Source organism: Akebia trifoliata, chromosome 1 (assembly GCF_017979445.1).
Source record: "Akebia trifoliata isolate Shusen 1 chromosome 1, ASM1797944v1, whole genome shotgun sequence".
In the NCBI taxonomy this organism is placed as follows: Eukaryota; Viridiplantae; Streptophyta; class Magnoliopsida; order Ranunculales; family Lardizabalaceae; genus Akebia; species Akebia trifoliata.
This window is the reverse complement of record NC_141375.1, coordinates 2,265,795-2,282,445: the sequence shown is the minus strand read 5'-3', so window position 1 is coordinate 2,282,445 and position 16,651 is coordinate 2,265,795. Positions and strand designations below refer to the sequence as shown.

The following is a 16,651-nucleotide window of genomic DNA, read 5'->3' as shown; positions in this document are numbered from 1 at the left end:
GGTATTAAGGATAATATGTAAAAGGTTAAATTAATGAATATATCTATGATGTATGTAGAGCCAGATATCTAGTAATGGATGAGTGGGTGTAGTTAAGAAAATAAAATGCCACTTGGCAAGCAAATAGCATAAGGAGTACAAAAGCTAACCAACCCTTCGAACTTCATGATATTTGCTCTTCTTTTGGAATTTGGATGGAGTCATTGTGTTGCAATTTTAACGATTTAGAAACCAGACTTGACTAAGTAGTGATCACATGCTTTGAGCGTACAATTTCAGCTTTGAATCTATGGATCAGATTTGATCAAGCAATACAATCTTTGACTGGGCGTAAATACTATAGTAGGTGTAGCATTCCAGCAATTACGACTGATATCAAAGTCAACATCAAGACCAGTTCATTCCTTCACTAGTCACTATTGCGCAACTTCTTCATCTTCTTCGAATACTCTCTCTCTCTCTCTCTCTCTCGGAGATCTCAGCTTCCATGGCTTCTTTGGATACAGACATCAACATGGTTCCAGTGGAGGAGGGTTCGAGCAACGCAGCTGGACCTTCTTCGTCGTCTTCGAAGAAACCAAAGAGATTCGAAATCAAAAAGTGGAATGCGGTCTCTCTCTGGGCATGGGGTACGTAACAGAAACCCTAATTCTGAAACCCTGATTGCTTCCTTCTTCTGATTCTCTATATTTTAGACCCTAGATGTTTCTGCTAGGGTTAGGGTTTCGAATTTCATTAGATTAATAGATTTATCAATTGATGAATGCAGATATCGTTGTGGACAACTGTGCGATTTGCAGAAACCATATCATGGATCTCTGTAAGTGAATTTTATTTTCTGTTAATTTGATCTATTTCTTTCTTATTTGTTCTTAATTTTCTCTTTGATTTGATCCCAGTAGTTAGTGATTTTAATGGTTTAAGATTTGTGGATTGTTTAGGTATCGAATGCCAAGCTAATCAAGCTAGCGCAACGAGTGAAGAGTGCACGGTTGCTTGGGGTATGGATCTTTTATTCTGAACCCTAACCCTAGGTCATGATTTTGATATTATCTTGTTTGTTAGAGTTAGGTCTTAAAATATACAATACCCCAGTCGAATTGGCCAAGTTTTACTGGTTCAGATGCCGAGTCATCTCATTTATCTCACTAAATTCTGCACAGTTGAGACATCGTGTCTATCCATTCCATTCATGGACGATATCGAGAAGACTTGAGCGAGTCATGTCAGTCTCGAACAAGAATTGAAATCATACCTTATCCTCAAAAATAAGGAAGAAAGAGCATATAAGGAGGTCTAAAATGGCGGATGTTGTAGTGATTTTCTCTTTTCTATTTGCAAAAGTTACATTTTAGAAGGTGAAGTGACAAATGTTAATTATAGTGGGGTTTGAAAAAACTTTTAATACTATATTTATTGATTAATAGTGGCCTATGAAAAAAAGACAAATGGCATAATATGTAAATAGGGGCAGTGACAATAAGGTAAAATTGTGTGATTTTGATGTTTGAAATTTTTGTAAAACTTGTGCAAAAGCTTCTTCTAATTTAGGGCAGACAGTGGTTAAGATTGTGATAGGGAAGGAAATGAGATCTTTAGGAGAGGGTTTTCGTCTTTTCCTCCTCAAATATAGGTAAGGGAGGAAAATGGTGAGACCACTGCAAATTCTCTTACTAGAGTTATTTTGGAGTTGCTTCTCTCTTTTTGATGTCATTAGTTTTAGTTAGTTTATTGCTTAAATTAGGTCTGTCAATGGATAGTATTCAAATCAGATTTAGGTATATCTGAATTCCAAATTAATTTTCACTATTTGAATCCAAAATCTGACGGATAGTGTAAACCAATATTCGAATTCAATTCGATTAGTTTACCGAATATTCAATAATATCTGATTCTTCTGATAAATTAATCAGCTTCCAATAACGTTCAAAATTCAAATCCAACATCTTGAACTTAGTCTTCTTCAATAGACTAATATGAAACCTTAATGCCCTCGTTTTCAATTTGTAACAAAATAAAATCCTTCTATTCACTCAAAATCAGATCTTCAACCCTTCTTTGTTCCTCTTTTGTTTAAAAAAAATGCAAACATACAGGAATCTTCAATTTTCATTTTCTATGTATTTTAACCTTCAAACCTCAAGGCAAGTGAGGATTTTAGGGATATAGAAAATGTTGAGTTTTGGCTTAAAAATCAAGGGCTAAGGTGAAGATATATTTTTAGGAATCAAGGGATTTGGAGAAATCAAGGTTTCTTGGCTTGAGTGAAAGAGAAGATTTGCCTAGATATATGGCGGTCCAATCGTTGCCTTGGTGGAAGTTAGAATCCAAGGCATCTCCTATACACAAGTTCTAGATTGGAATTGGAGGCAGTGGAGAGGAGAGTCCAAAGTCTTCTAATTTTCCAAATAAAGAGAAAAATGGATAAATCAAAGAGAGTCGTTCAAATCAATCAAAGAAAAAACAATAAAATATGTTTAGTATGAAAGACATTTCGAATCGGATATTATTGAAACGGATACATCAATATTTGAATCCGTATCTGAATAGTTTTTGGATTTAAAAATTTATCCGAATCCAAAAATTTCAGATAGTATCCAATTTTTCGAATATGGATTTCAACTATGCATTGACATCCCTAGCTTAAATGTATATTTAAGTTGTGTCAATTATTAGATCGCATTACACGCCTTTATGGGTTGTTTAGGGGACTTTAATATAAGATAATGATGGCAGTATAGTTCATGGTTTTAAATCTCAGATGAGACCAAGACCAACTCTATTGCATCTCAATGACTCGTTTGAGATGCGAGTCATATCATCTGAGATTTTGAATATCTCTTCCAAGTCATATCAATGTCATTCAATATTTAAAAATTATGAATTAGCTTTGATCTTCACCTGGCATCAAAGGTGTGATCTATGTCTGTACTACAAAATCCATGACTTGAATGATGAATAAAATCATACAGACAACAAAAGTAATAACTCTAAATCCACAAAGATTCAAAGATAGCGCAATCAGAAAAATTTAGGATTTAATAGAGGAAGAGATCCTTCCTTGATTACTTCGAGAGGGAAGCAAGAAGAGAGGTGAAAATGTAGAAGTAAAATGGGAGGATCACTTTGATTGGCTTCATTGTTCCATTGCCTGCAGAGTTTATGCATCTTAATGATGATTTGTTGCTAATACATGATTGTTTTTGAACCTTAGTTATAAAGAAAAAAAATTGCCTTAAAACCCCAAATCTGAGTAGGGTTTGAGATCTTTGGTGGTCTATGTGATGAATTGATGAATAAAAGAAAATTGCTCTCTGATTGTCTTAGCATCGATTCATCACTAAGTAGGGTTTGCCATGTGGCTTGGAATGTTCATCCACCCTAAACCATGTTCTTGTGATGTTTTAGTAATTTAAGATGCATTTGTACTACCACTATATTAAATTTTGAGAACACTTTTAGGGAGAAATTTGTTAAAAACAGGGGGTGAGGAAATGCTTTTCTTCTTCGCCTAAAATATAGCTAGAGCACATAAGCATGTACCTGTTGTAAATTGGGACAAGGAGCCAATTTATTGTATGGTTTCTTTTACCGAATTTCCATCAATCATTTTGGGTGTTGTAAACTCCACCTTTGTAGTGTACCCTTACACTATATTGCCATTGCCAGTCCCAAGCCCAGATAGGGGAGGATTGTGTCAAGTTGGCAGTTGGTGTAAAAATCTTCCATTTCCTAACATGGATCCTGATCAGACATTCAATTATGTTGTTGTTGTTGTATTTTGGCTGTTGTAGAAGCTATACATGTGGATTTTACCTTGATAAAGAATGGGTCCCTCTAAATCACTTTGTAAGTATATCCAATAACTATTCGCTTGTGTGTGAAGGAATTTTAGCTAAGGCAACCGAATGATGGACAAGTAAAATCGAAGCCTGTATGCAAGCAGTTTAAATCTTGATTTGCAATGAATAACTTTGTGGGTCTAACATCTGTAGTAGTCTTCCCATTTTCCTCCCTTACCTATATTTGGGGAAGAAAAGTGAAAAATCCTCTCGCAATGATCTCCTCATTCTGTTCCCTATAACAATCTTACCTATTTTCTACCCCAAATTTGGGGAAGCTTTTGCACAAGCTTTACAAGTATTTCAAACTTCAAAATCACGCAATATTACCGTCTAGCCATTGCTTCTATTTACATTTTGTATCATTTGTGCAATTAAAGACACTAGTAATCAATAAAAATAGTATTACAAGTCTTTTCAAATCTCAGTATAATTATCATATTTTCACTCTTACCTTTTAAAAAGTAACTTTTGCAAATAGGGAAAATGAGACCATTAGAACACCCACCTTTTTGGACCTCCTCATTTATTCTTTCTTTTTCCCTATTTTTGAGGATCGGGAATAGGAGACCATTGGAGATGCTCAATGAGTATATGTTAGGCTAACCTTTATTTTTTTCAAATCAAGGAAGTGACGAGAAAAAATGAAATGTCTTAAAAAAAATTACTTACAAAAAGAAAGGGTAGCAGAGCATTTTTTTTTTTTTTGTTGGGTTTTCAAGGTGTAAGAATTAAGATGATGTTTAAAGTCTCATTTTGAGGAATGTCTTAATCAGTTGAAAATGATAATGGTACAAGAAGCTTATCAAAAAAAGATAATGGTTCAAGAAGTGAATTGAGATAATGGTAAGGTAAAGCAAGACAAGCTTAGTCAAATCCCCAATATATCATTCTTGGCATCCCTGAGATGAAGGCATTTCTCATCCTAGACATTCCGAGAAATGAAGCTTTGAATCTTGTATAGGCATGTGATTCTAGAGAGAGTTTTTTTTTTTCCTTTCTTAGTGAGAGCCATTACTTGTTTTTGTCTAATGGGAATCAAGCAAGTCTGTGAGGAAATTATTATTGTGATAAATTTGTTTGTAGAAAATATCTTTGAGATGGATTCGGGCTTGCTTTAATAAGTCATGGCTTACATTTATCAGGTTTCATTGGTACCATTCAACACTTGTTGTATAATCAGAAGTGTCTATGGTTATTAGGGAAATTTGTGGACAAAAATTTATGATCAAGACCACGGCAAGCACAGGTTTCATTAGTAATGACATATAGTAAGGGCCAGTAAATACTTGAAAATGGCCATTTTTGTTGCCTTAGTTTTTATTGATGGAAAGATTGAGAATGATCTTGTGCATAGAATTGAAGTTGAATGGTTAAAGTGGAGATTTGATTTTTGGAATGCTCTCTAATGAGCAAATCCCAGACAAATTAGAAGGAAAATTTTATAAAGTAGCAATTGAACCTGTTATACTTTATGAAAATGAATGTTGGGAATCAAGAATCGTGTTCGTAAATTTGAGTGTTATGGAGATGAGGATGCTATGACCTATGATGGATGAATGGAAATACTGAGAGATAAAATTAGAAATTCACATATTCTTGAAAATGTAGGAGTAGCTCTAAAGCTATCGAAAGTTGATTGAGAGGGTTTGGTCATGTACACCAAAGACTGATAACAAACCCGATTGGAAAAGATATGCAAGTTGAAGGTTCTAAGAGAACAAGAAAAAGACACACAAGGACACAGATTGAGGTAACAAGACCGGATATGAAGGCACTTGAATGAACAAAAGACATGGCTTAGACATGACCCACAAGTCCCCTAATTTATTACTATTGCCATTATTATTTTTATTATCATTATCATAACTGCATACTATTGATGGTGAGGGCATCATGTTGCCAACCAATTTCTAGGGTAGATAGAGGAGTTCGTCTCTCGCTTCCTTTGCTCCACTGGCACCAAAGCTCAAGAATTCAAGGTAAAAAGTCATGAGTTCATTTTCACATTTTTGGTCGTAACCAAACAACAAGAACTTGGCTGAAGAACCTATGAGGTCTGAACTATGCAATGTGGTCTGGCAGACTAGAACAAGGATGTGAAATTTTAGTCAGATATTACAAATTCAGTAGGTCTGGTCTTAAACCAATTATTGTAGAATTTAAAGTCTTTTGTCCAATTCAAATTTACAGATCTGTAGTTTCATACACAGAATAGGTAAATTCCCTAAACAAGATTTATCTACGAGTAAATGTAATACATATTTTCAATTCCTTATCATTGTTTTGCTACAATTGATTTAAGTAAAAATATTTATACAGTAGTCTCTTCCTACCCAATCAAGTTATTGAACTTTTGCTACCACTACTTACTTCATGCACTTGAAAAGAATGTGTTACAAATTTTCAGTTGCTTACCAACATGTCGATGTACAAATTTTATTATGAAGTCAATTGCTTGGTAAGCAATCTCCTGTTTGATCTCTAGACACCACCATCTTAGGTTGCACCGTAATTCTAAACCTAACTAGTTATAGATGCTTTTGGGGCTTGTGGTTACTATGTAAACATGAACAATTTCTAGTACGTGGTGATACAAGTCAGGTGTTGTTTTATTTGTGGGTACATTTCTATATATTTTCTTATAGTTTTTCTAAATTTACATCATTTCTAAGTAAAATGTTTCTTTTTATATTTATGTACAATGTAGCACTTTTCACCCCTTTTAATTGGGTTTTTTTCTACCTAGGTAGCACTTTTCAGATGGTATACTTTTTTTCTTTTCTCTCTGAGTTGGTTTTTGTTTCTATAGGTGTATGCAACCATGCATTCCATTTCCATTGCATCAGCCGTTGGCTGAAGACCCGCCAAGTATGCCCACTCGGTATGTACTTTCACTTCACTCTTCTATATACATCTCTGCAAAGTTTTGAATCCTAATTTCACATATGTTCTTCTGATGTGCAGACAACAGCGAATGGGAATTTCAGAAGTATGGCCATTAGGATTGGCAGTGGCAAGTGGTGGGAATCTGCATCTGTCTCAATCTTCCCTTCACAATGGATGCTGAGGTGTGTGATCTTCTAGACTAATCTTGTTCACATAATTACATGATGAAGATGACAGAAATACTGTAACTATATAGACTCCCTTATTAGTTAAGAAGATGATGGAATCTATCCCTTTAAATGATGTTATTTTGATTTCTTTGTATTGAAAAATATATGTTGTATTCTCATCCACCTTCCTTGTTTGATCTTGTTTTTCTCTGTGGATGGCATCATTAGTTGTTTCATATAGTAATGGAATTGAGATATCCTAGAATCCGAAGTTGAGGATTGTCGTTAGAGATTTTTTGGAGAACAATAACAAGATGGTAAATTGTACCACAGATTATCCTTGGGATAAATCTTAGCCAATCATAATGATAACCTAACCTTCGAACATCATCATTTATACTTCATCCAAATATTGGGGTCTGTAACATGAATATCCTTACCTCAACATGCAAGGTATACCTTTTCTCAACTTTTTGTTGTGTTAACCAACCAACTACACTCCAAAAGGTCCAAAAGTCCCACCTTTTGGAGAGGGGGAATGTAAGAGGGTTACAGAACCGGGGTATGACACATATGAGAGTGGAGGAAAATATCCACTCAACAGCCACCCTTACCCATGAGGGTGGAAAGAATCTAACCCATGACCTATATATGAACCTAGCGCCCTGATACCATATTAACCAACCAACTACTCCATCAATTTGTTGGAGAAGGGGAGAATTATGAATATAAGAGGGTCATGGGGCATATTACTAGGATAATACACAAGTGTGGAGGAAAATATACACTCAACAACCCCCCCCCCCCCCCTCCCTCACCTACCTGGTGTTCTAATACCCTGTTAACCAGCCAACTACTCCAGAAGACCGATTTGTTGAAGAGGGGGAGAACTGTGAATATAAGAGGGTCGCAGGGCTTATCTGGGGTATGTCACACCTGAGAGTGGAGGAAAAATATACACTCAAACATGTTGGCAGCTTGCATCTCAAATCTTTAAAAAAGAAAAAAAATCTATTTTTTTAGGTATTTTTAGATTCCTACCAATCTCTCCCTCTTTCAAAGGAAGAGTAACTTTTTTTTTTCCTTTGCAATCATACAAATGGAATGCAAGGGAACTTTTTTGAAGTATTGAGATACAACAAATTCTAGATGGTGTGCGAGTGGTTGCTCCTAAATTTATCTGGGTCTGGATATATACTAAAACTTTGGTCTGTGCGTGTTCTCGTGGATTAAATGTGCAAGCGGGTTAGTGGTCAGTAATCAAAATGGGTGAAGGCCAGATTTTGAAATCATAGTGTCAACACTCACAAAATTTACCAACTTATTTCATAAATTTAGTTGAGTTGATGCCTTGGCCCACAAATTTTTGTGTACAATTTCTGATTCTACTGTCAAAATTCTAAATTTTGAAGAAATTCACAAATTTTTTAACTGAGAAGAATCAGTTGTTGTCCGAAGGTGTAACCATCCAGGGATTTTGGGTTGAGCTTGGTGTGGCCCCTATAGTTATGAGTTGGGCCAGTTGACAAAAGTCTAACCTCTAGTTTGTCCTTGGAACTAGACCGGACTTCTAAAGTCTTAAATTTTGGGCTGGGGTACACACCCAAAAAATGGGGCCGGGCCAGGTCAGGTCAGGTCGTGAGCTTGCAAGATTTGCATCCTACTTGCAGTTGTCAACTGTTGCTTGTATGGGAAGATTTCTTAACCAAAAATCAGCCCATTCCCAAACTTCGAACCCCCATCAAAACTGGTTTCTCCTCATCATAGAGATTCTAAATTAGCTCATTCTGAAATTTTTAACTCATACAAGACAAAGTAATTCGGTTATGGTGTGGGTTGTGGGTTGTCTTATCAATTGGTGGGGGGTGCTTTTATAATTACTCTTTCTTAACTTACAAGTAATGCCACTTTTTATATTTTTATTATGTGGTGACGTTGTAAGGAGAGGACTCAAGGTGATTGGACACTATAACATTTACTTTTTGTGTTTGATTACGACGCGCACTTGTTTATTTCTTTTTAATGATCAACAACCTATTGAGATATGGGACATGTTATTGTCAAAAAAGAAATTGGATTTGGGATATGTTATTGTCAAAAAAGAAATTGAAGAGAAATACAATTTTTCTAAGGAGCAGTTACCTTCATAATTTTCAGACTATAATTTTCTTTGGGTTACATGAGTTGGATCATGTTGACTCCTAACTTAATAAGATAAGATGGAGGATCCCACATGGTTTCGTTCAATAATTTATTTGAAATTTTATAATAGTTTGGGGATATTTTTTATGCATATAATCATTTTAAAAATCTTTTAATTTTTTATTTTTATTTTTATATAAAGATCGAGTGGTGATCATTCTAAACTCTGGTTTTAAGTATCTAAGATTTGTTCAAACCGAATTGTTGAAAATCATCCCTGCATCATTGAAATCGATAGAGTTGGTTTGGATGATACCAGTTCAATGATGAATGATCAAGCCCTTAATCAATTATGTATCTACTTTCTTCTCTTTAACCCTATGAGATGAGTAGGGTTATTAATGTAATTGATGAAATAAACACATATTTAACGAGAATTATTCTCTTTCTTTATAGATGAAACAAGATGATGACCCAAAAGTTTCTATTAATAATTTTGTTGTCTACTTATGCTTTAAAGATGATTTTCTTTTAAAATCTTAATTGGAATAGATTTCCCTTAATATTGGAATCCAAAATTATTGATTGAATTTTATACAAGATTTCAGACATGCCTCCTCACCCCCCATGTTTGGTCAATATTAGAGATACCCCCTTATGTTTTCAAATTGCTAATATGCCCCCTTTGACTAGGTCTTTCATAAGAGACTAATGTAAATGACCTAAATACCATCAATTAAACCTCTATAACTGATTTTCTCCTCAAAACCTGCCCTCTTCAATCTGTGGATTAACTCTCCAAAATCAGTCATCATGAACAGATAAAGTTACCCACTTTTTTAAACTCAAAGTCCTATCATTCCCAATCTCTACTACAAGAATAAAATTATATATATATATATATTTGAAGACCAGTGAAATTTTGGGTAGAAAAATCAAAAGTTACTGCAGATTGAAAAAGAGATTGAGTAGGTAAGAAATAATTGGCCGAAGAGTTTGACAACTTGAAGATAGGATTTTCATAGAAATGAAAGATCAATGGAATTTTGTGTTGAAAAAATCACGGGTCTCTATAGCACATTAACAGCTTAAAGATTTTTTTACTTACTATTTTAACCTATATCTCCTTTAAACTCAAAGGACTAGATAGCATTTTTGGTGAAAAAATGGACTTTTGGGTAGAAGAATCAAAGAGTTTCTACAATATATTAAAGAAGATCGGTCGAAGATTAGAAGAACATTTGAGGGCTTTTTGACTTGAGGTTAAAATCAATGGCATTTAGGTCATTTTTCTATTAATCCCTCAGACAAAACCTAAGTCAAGGGCGCATGTCATCCCTAAATTCCAATTAAATTTGTAAGGGCACGTCTAAATCATTCTTTACAACCCAATCTAAATTCCATATTAAAAAGCTTTCCATTCGTGATCGCGATTTTCTCTATTACACATCATATTTTGCTACATTCTTCCTACATAGAATTAGCAATAATGTTACATAAAGATTATTATTTCACAACCTAAGAAACAAAAACATCACATTAAACACCAAATTATAGAGAAGACACGAAATCCTCACCCCATCTAAATGCAACTGGACTCCTCACCACGTGGACACCATCCGTCCATTCGATAGACCCAAACTTCGATGTCTCATATTCCATCCAACCAACAACTTTACTAGTAAATGTGATCACATACGACAAGCTCTTGTTTTCTTCACTAAACACAAGCTTACGTGGCGAAACACTGATTTCAACCGATGGTGGGCCCCACACCTTGACCTCATAAACAGCATCAACTGAACTCCCCACATTCTTAACAACTCTCTTATAACTAACTTCATCATGGTTGGATTTAAATACAACTGAGAAAGATGGATAGTTCAGATCACCTGGAGTAGCGAAGCTAAGTGACTTGCAATCTACCGGATCTTTATCTTTTGTAAAAACAGCTATCCTCTTTGAATTATATCCAATGGTGCAGAAGAATGCCACGTAATCACTTACTTCGATATCGTAAACCAAACCAGGATTAAGTGCTCTATTAGGATCCACGTGTCCAGCTCCATGAATGAACGATGTTGATTCTTCACCAGTGGCAAGATCCGTAATATTCTTTCCAGAATTGTCTAAAACATAAGCTGTAGTTAAAAGGGCAGATTTTATTGCAGCTGGGGACCACTTCGGGTAGGCCTTTCGAAGCAAAGCAGCCAATCCACTCACGTGCGGGCAGGACATAGAGGTGCCCGAAATAATATTATACTCAACACGTCTCGGATCGATATCCAAATCGGTCGGACTAGTGAACCCGGTCCAACCGGCTAAGATATTAACACCAGGAGCAATAACATCAGGTTTAAGAATTTCAGCGGTTCGATAGTTTGGACCACGGCTCGAGAAAGCCGCAACCTTTGGAGCCGAAGGTGAAGGACCAATTACAGTACCTCGAAAATTAATCGTGGCCGTTGGTGATGGATCTGATCTGGCATACTCTCGGATCTTATCACCGGCGATCTGACCCACCTCTGTCGCCGGAACAAGATGCGAATCTGCGATCAACTCTTCTCCGCTGTCTTCTGTGTTTGCGAGAATCATTCCAACTCCACCAGCGATCTTCACAGCGCCACCTTTCGCAACTCTCGCGTTCCCACCACGATCGCAAATAACAATCTTTCCAGAAACCTTCGAAGAATCTAAATCACCACTGTAGCAATATTTGCTACCGACATCTGCACCGTAAACTAACAGAGTTCCATTACTATCAAGTAAATCATCTCCAGAATAAAGAGAAACTCCCTTAAAGATCCGTCCATCTCCAAGAACCACATCTGCAGGAAACTCTCTATCAATCGTTGAAGCTCCAACAGTTATAATCCATGGAGCGATGTTCACAGCTGTGTAAGGTCCAGGTCCAGAATTTCCGGCAGAACATGAAACAATCACACCTTTTTCAGTCGCACCATAAGCACCGATAGCGATCGAATCCTGATCGTAATCAGAAGCGTAACCAGATGATCCAACGGACAATGAGATCACATCTACACCATCTTCGACTGCTTGATCCATCGCTGCCAGTATATCTGAATTAAAACAACCAGAACTCCAACAAATCTTATACGCAGCGATTCTTGCCTTTGTGGCCATTCCTCGAGCTTCTCCAACTGCGTATTTGTAGAATCCACAGTTTTTAACCGCAGAACCGGCAGCAGTAGATGATGTATGAGTTCCATGGCCTTCTGTGTCTCTTGGAGACTTTGATTCCTTCGTCCAATCTATGTAACTCCCCATGTAAGCTTCGTAACCTTTGGAGAACGCTCTCGCGCCAATAATCTTTCGATTACAAGCTGAAGCTGGGAATTCTGGACTGATTTCACAGATACCTTTCCATTTCTCTGGAATCGGAGATAGATCTGAGTCGGAAAAGCTTCTACAGTTCGGCCAGATTCCGGTGTCGAGAACTCCGATGATGACGTCATCGGCGTAATCGCAGTTCGGCCAGAGACCGAAGTTGTCGGCGAGGCCGAGAAACTGAGGAGTATGAGTGGTGTGAAGTTGGTTGATCTGGTCTGGGAGGACGCTAAGAATGCCTGGGATGCGTCGGAGGTCCTCCGCTTGAGAGGCGGTGAGACGCGTGGCGAAGCCATGGAGAGCGTGGTCGTAGGTGTAGAGGATATTGGTTGGATGAGAAGAAGGAGAGAGTGATTGGAGTGTTGAGGAGTACCAATCATGATGGGTTGTGAAGGTGGAGGGCTTATGTGATTTGGACACGTGGATGATGAACGTCTCTTGTGACTCTTGTATCAAAGTAGCTGTTGCGATAGTACAGAGAAATACAACGAAGGCGAAGAAGTATATCGCCATGAAGTTCTTCTTCTTCGTCATCTTGCACAAATTTCCTTAGAAATTGGAATAGCTGACAAATGGGGGTCTCGATCTTGAAGATAAAAAGGATGGAAAGAGGGGGGAATATAATTGGTAGTCGTGTGCGTATTTACATTAATACCCTTTGCACCTAGACGGACTTCTGCTTTTAGTGAGGATAGTTTCGTAGTTACTGTGCGAGACGTGATGTCCGTTTTGTCGATTTTCTCTAGTTACTGCTCTTTTTTGTTTTTACTTATACATCCCCTCTAAATTTTGATTAATATTAGAGATACCCCTACATTTTCAAGTAAATTCCACCCATGCATCTATGACTTCTCTAGAGAGTAAAGTAAATAACCTAAATATCCTCAAATTCAATCACTAGCAAAATAGCCTTCCATATTTTATGAAAAATCAGTCTATCATCAGCCTTAAGATTTAATCTTATGGGAAATTTTATTGACACGCCACAATCTCTAAGGGCGGATCAAGTTGGGAAAATAAAATTTTTAGGGCATTGTCGTCTTTTTCAGTGAACCAATACATTAGAATCTTCTCATCTTCCTCCTCCGATCTTTCCCTTTCTCTCACTCTCTATTCTTTCAATCTCTTTCTCCATCTCTATTTTTTTCTTCTTTCTCTTTTCCTCTTCCTTTGATCTCCCTCTCTGTTATTATTATTATTTTTCTCTTCTTTTCTTCCTCCGACCTCTCGCCCTTTTCTGATTTTCTTCTTCTTCTTCTCCTTCAATCTCTCTCCCTTTTTTCTGATTTTCTTCTCCTCCTCCTCGTTTGAGTCTTTAGAGATGAAAGGGGTACCTTTTGACATGAAGTGCACACAAAATTTTTTGAATTTTTAGAGATGCCCTAAGAATTAGAGGGCCCTTCAAGTTCTTTAGTGTTAATATAATTTCTCTTATTTGATCTTATCTTATTTAACCATCAAACCTCAATAATGTAGAATTTTTTGGACAGATAGAATGATGAAAATTTTCAAAATCGATTATCTTCAACTCTTTAAGTAAAATATTTTACCCAAATTTCAACCTAAAAATTTTACGTACTTCAACCAACAAACCTTACAGCAAGATAAGCACTAGTACAAAAAAGACTTTAGAGACTGATTTTTAAATGATGCATGAAGTTTGATGTAAAAGTGCACGAAAATGTGGGGGTTTAGACATCGGTTTTGGAAAATCAATGCCTAAATTCATTTCTCTTCTTCAATTTTCTAAAAAATCATCGCCTGAAATATGACTTAGTCATCAATTTTCTTTGTTTCTCTTTAAATTGCAATGTCAATTCTATTAGTAGGCTTGAAAAACCACCATAACAACCACAACATAAAAGACCAATCATCCAAGTTAAGCAAGGAAAAATATATTTTTATTTTAAGGATAGATGATTTGTGTACAAGATAAATATTACCAAACTAGTTTAATATAAACAAGAGAGTTTACTATTGCCACACCAACTGTGTGCAATTCTTTGGTGATTTACATAAGAATTAGTGTGTCATTAGTAAAAGTTAGAGCGGCAATGGCAGCTCTCTATAAACAAACGTGGTCGCATTTTTTCTCTACATGTGCTTTCTCTTAGTATAATCCCCTATGTTTATTTTACAAAGTAAATTAATTATCTAAATCATATGGACCACTTGCCATCTAGATTCCTTACACTACACCAAACCTGGCCTTGTTTTTTTTTTTTTTTTTTAAATAAAAATAAAAATCACCTAATTTGACTAACAATTTAATAAACAATGTTGATAATGACTACAAATTCCTTAACGACATAAATACCCTTTTGATTAATCATCTTTTATAGTGGTTGCCCAACTAATTAATCTAAATATATCTATATTTTATTACTAATCTAAATATCCAAATCCAGTTTATTCGGTTTCAATCCATATTTCTGGACCCGATTAATAATTTGCAAGGACCTATGAAGCTTGATTTGTAGATTTTCATTTTATTAGTGTTCTTTGAGGGGGATTCAGATGTCTATGTTAGTAAAAATAATTTTAAAAATAAAATATTCTTCAATTGGGCTATTGAAAACCCTGGAAACATCAACCCTCAAAATTTAAGAACTCTAAATCTATTATAAAATCAGAACCCCTGAACTTAGAAAGCCTAAAAAAACAAAACAAAACAAAAAATGATATGGTCTTTGATTTATAAAATTACTATTTGCACCCCAACTTTTACTTATTACACCCTACTTTTTTAAATTAGTGAAAAGTTGAAGACAAGGCCATTTCGGTCATTTTATGTTAGTCTCTCAGACGGAATCTAGGTCAAGGGTCACCTGTCATTAGTTTGAAAACAGAAGGGCTGTCTTTAATAATAATAAAAATATGGAGAGTTATGTGTAAATTACTTCTTTTTACGTGACCCTTGTTTCTATATCAAGATTGTAACTAAATTCTGCGTTCCAGCTTTGTCCACGTATTCAACTTTTATCTCTCCATTAATCATTAATTCACGGATTCCACGTTTGGGACTAGGAAGCCTTTTCCACATGAACCAAAAAAAAAAATAGCGATTCTTATTTTTAAGAAAAGAAAAATTACTTAAAGGACCCTCACACATGGACTTCATTCTAAATAGTCCCTAAGTTTCAACAGTTGGTTTGCAAAAAATTTATGAGTCCTGGAACTCATCTCTCACATTTCTCGTGATTGAATACTTTAATCATTCGAATTCATCATTTTCATCTAAAAATTAGATTTTTGACACCTTAATTGAATTACAGAGACTCTACATTGTCAAAAAAGATTTAAGAAAAAAGAAAAAGTCATTTTCAATGATTTTTTCAAATATTTTAAAGATGTATGTAAAAAATTAGGGGTTTTTTTACTCTTTTTTTTTTTTCTTAATTTTTAAATAAAAATTGATCAATAATGATTCTTTTGGGTTGAAATCATTTAGACAAGTCATTATTTTAGTCGAAAAAATTTGAAAATTGAAAATAGGTGGATTTTACAATTGTCGAGTTTACCATTTTTTATTTTAAAAAAATGATGAACTCGATAGTAATTAAAAAAACGTCAAGTTCAACAATAAATAAAAAGTGGTGAACTCGACACTAAATAGTGGTGAGTTCAACAGTAAAAATTATGAACTCGACATTACAAGGGACTATTAAAAAAGAAAAAATTTACTAAATGTCCTGTCAAATTAACGCGCAAAACTCAGGGACTATTTAGAAATCCACAAGAATCTTTATGTAATTTTCCACAAAAAATAAATTTATTTGTGAAAAAATTATTTTATTACCAATTTTTAATTTTTTTTCAGAGAAAAAAAATAAATTAAACACTTTCTTTTTTTTCAATGTGGGAGTTGATACATAATAAAATTTGGTGATTCATAAATGTAAAAATATGGGATTTGATGATAATAATTTGATTTTATTATTTTTATTATATATATTTATTTCATAATTTTTAATATATTTTTTTATCTTTTATTTTTATCATTTTTTTCCAACTTTTTTCTCAATTATTTTTTTCAACGTTTTTTCTCCTTCGTTTTCAACATTTTTTTTCCAAAGTTTTCCCTTGTTGATTTAAACCCGTACTCCAACTTTGTGACTATGCTTTTCCAAGGTCTACAGAATCTAAAGTTCCTCGAGATCGACCCCTTCAACTGGAGACAGCAGAGAAGGCATTATTTAAGAGAGTTACTATTGCCCCATTAACTTTTACTAACACCACACCAATTGTGTGCAATTCTAC

At 35.1% G+C, this 16,651-nt stretch overlaps 2 protein-coding genes across 2 annotated transcripts; one reads left to right on the top strand and one right to left on the bottom strand.

Moving 5' to 3' along the window:
* The first annotated feature begins 283 nt into the window (after nucleotides 1-283).
* On the top strand, nucleotides 284-7,084 carry LOC147410343 (RING-box protein 1a-like). The gene is made up of 5 exons (XM_086434076.1): nucleotides 284-629; nucleotides 770-820; nucleotides 942-1,001; nucleotides 6,655-6,726; nucleotides 6,810-7,084. Exons 1-5 carry the CDS (start codon nucleotides 488-490, stop codon nucleotides 6,845-6,847), a joined length of 363 nt encoding a protein of 120 aa, XP_086290202.1. The 5' UTR covers nucleotides 284-487; the 3' UTR covers nucleotides 6,848-7,084.
* Nucleotides 7,085-10,420: 3,336 nt separating this feature from the next.
* On the bottom strand, nucleotides 10,421-12,977 carry LOC147410342 (Subtilase family protein). Its single transcript, XM_086434069.1, has one exon. It carries the CDS (start codon nucleotides 12,923-12,925, stop codon nucleotides 10,595-10,597), a length of 2,331 nt encoding a protein of 776 aa, XP_086290195.1. The 5' UTR covers nucleotides 12,926-12,977; the 3' UTR covers nucleotides 10,421-10,594.
* Nucleotides 12,978-16,651: the final 3,674 nt, after the last annotated feature.

What these genes read in the sequence shown, in the direction of transcription:
- LOC147410342 (XM_086434069.1), bottom strand. Translation starts at nt 12,925, where the DNA reads ATGACGAAGAAGAAGAACTTCATGGCGATATACTTCTTCGCCTTCGTT.
- LOC147410343 (XM_086434076.1), top strand. Translation starts at nt 488, where the DNA reads ATGGCTTCTTTGGATACAGACATCAACATGGTTCCAGTGGAGGAGGGT. An exon ending in GGTCTCTCTCTGGGCATGGG is followed by an intron (nt 630 to 769) that starts GTACGTAACAGA and finishes TGATGAATGCAG; the next exon opens with ATATCGTTGTGGACAACTGT. An exon ending in AGAGTGCACGGTTGCTTGGG is followed by an intron (nt 1,002 to 6,654) that starts GTATGGATCTTT and finishes TTGTTTCTATAG; the next exon opens with GTGTATGCAACCATGCATTC.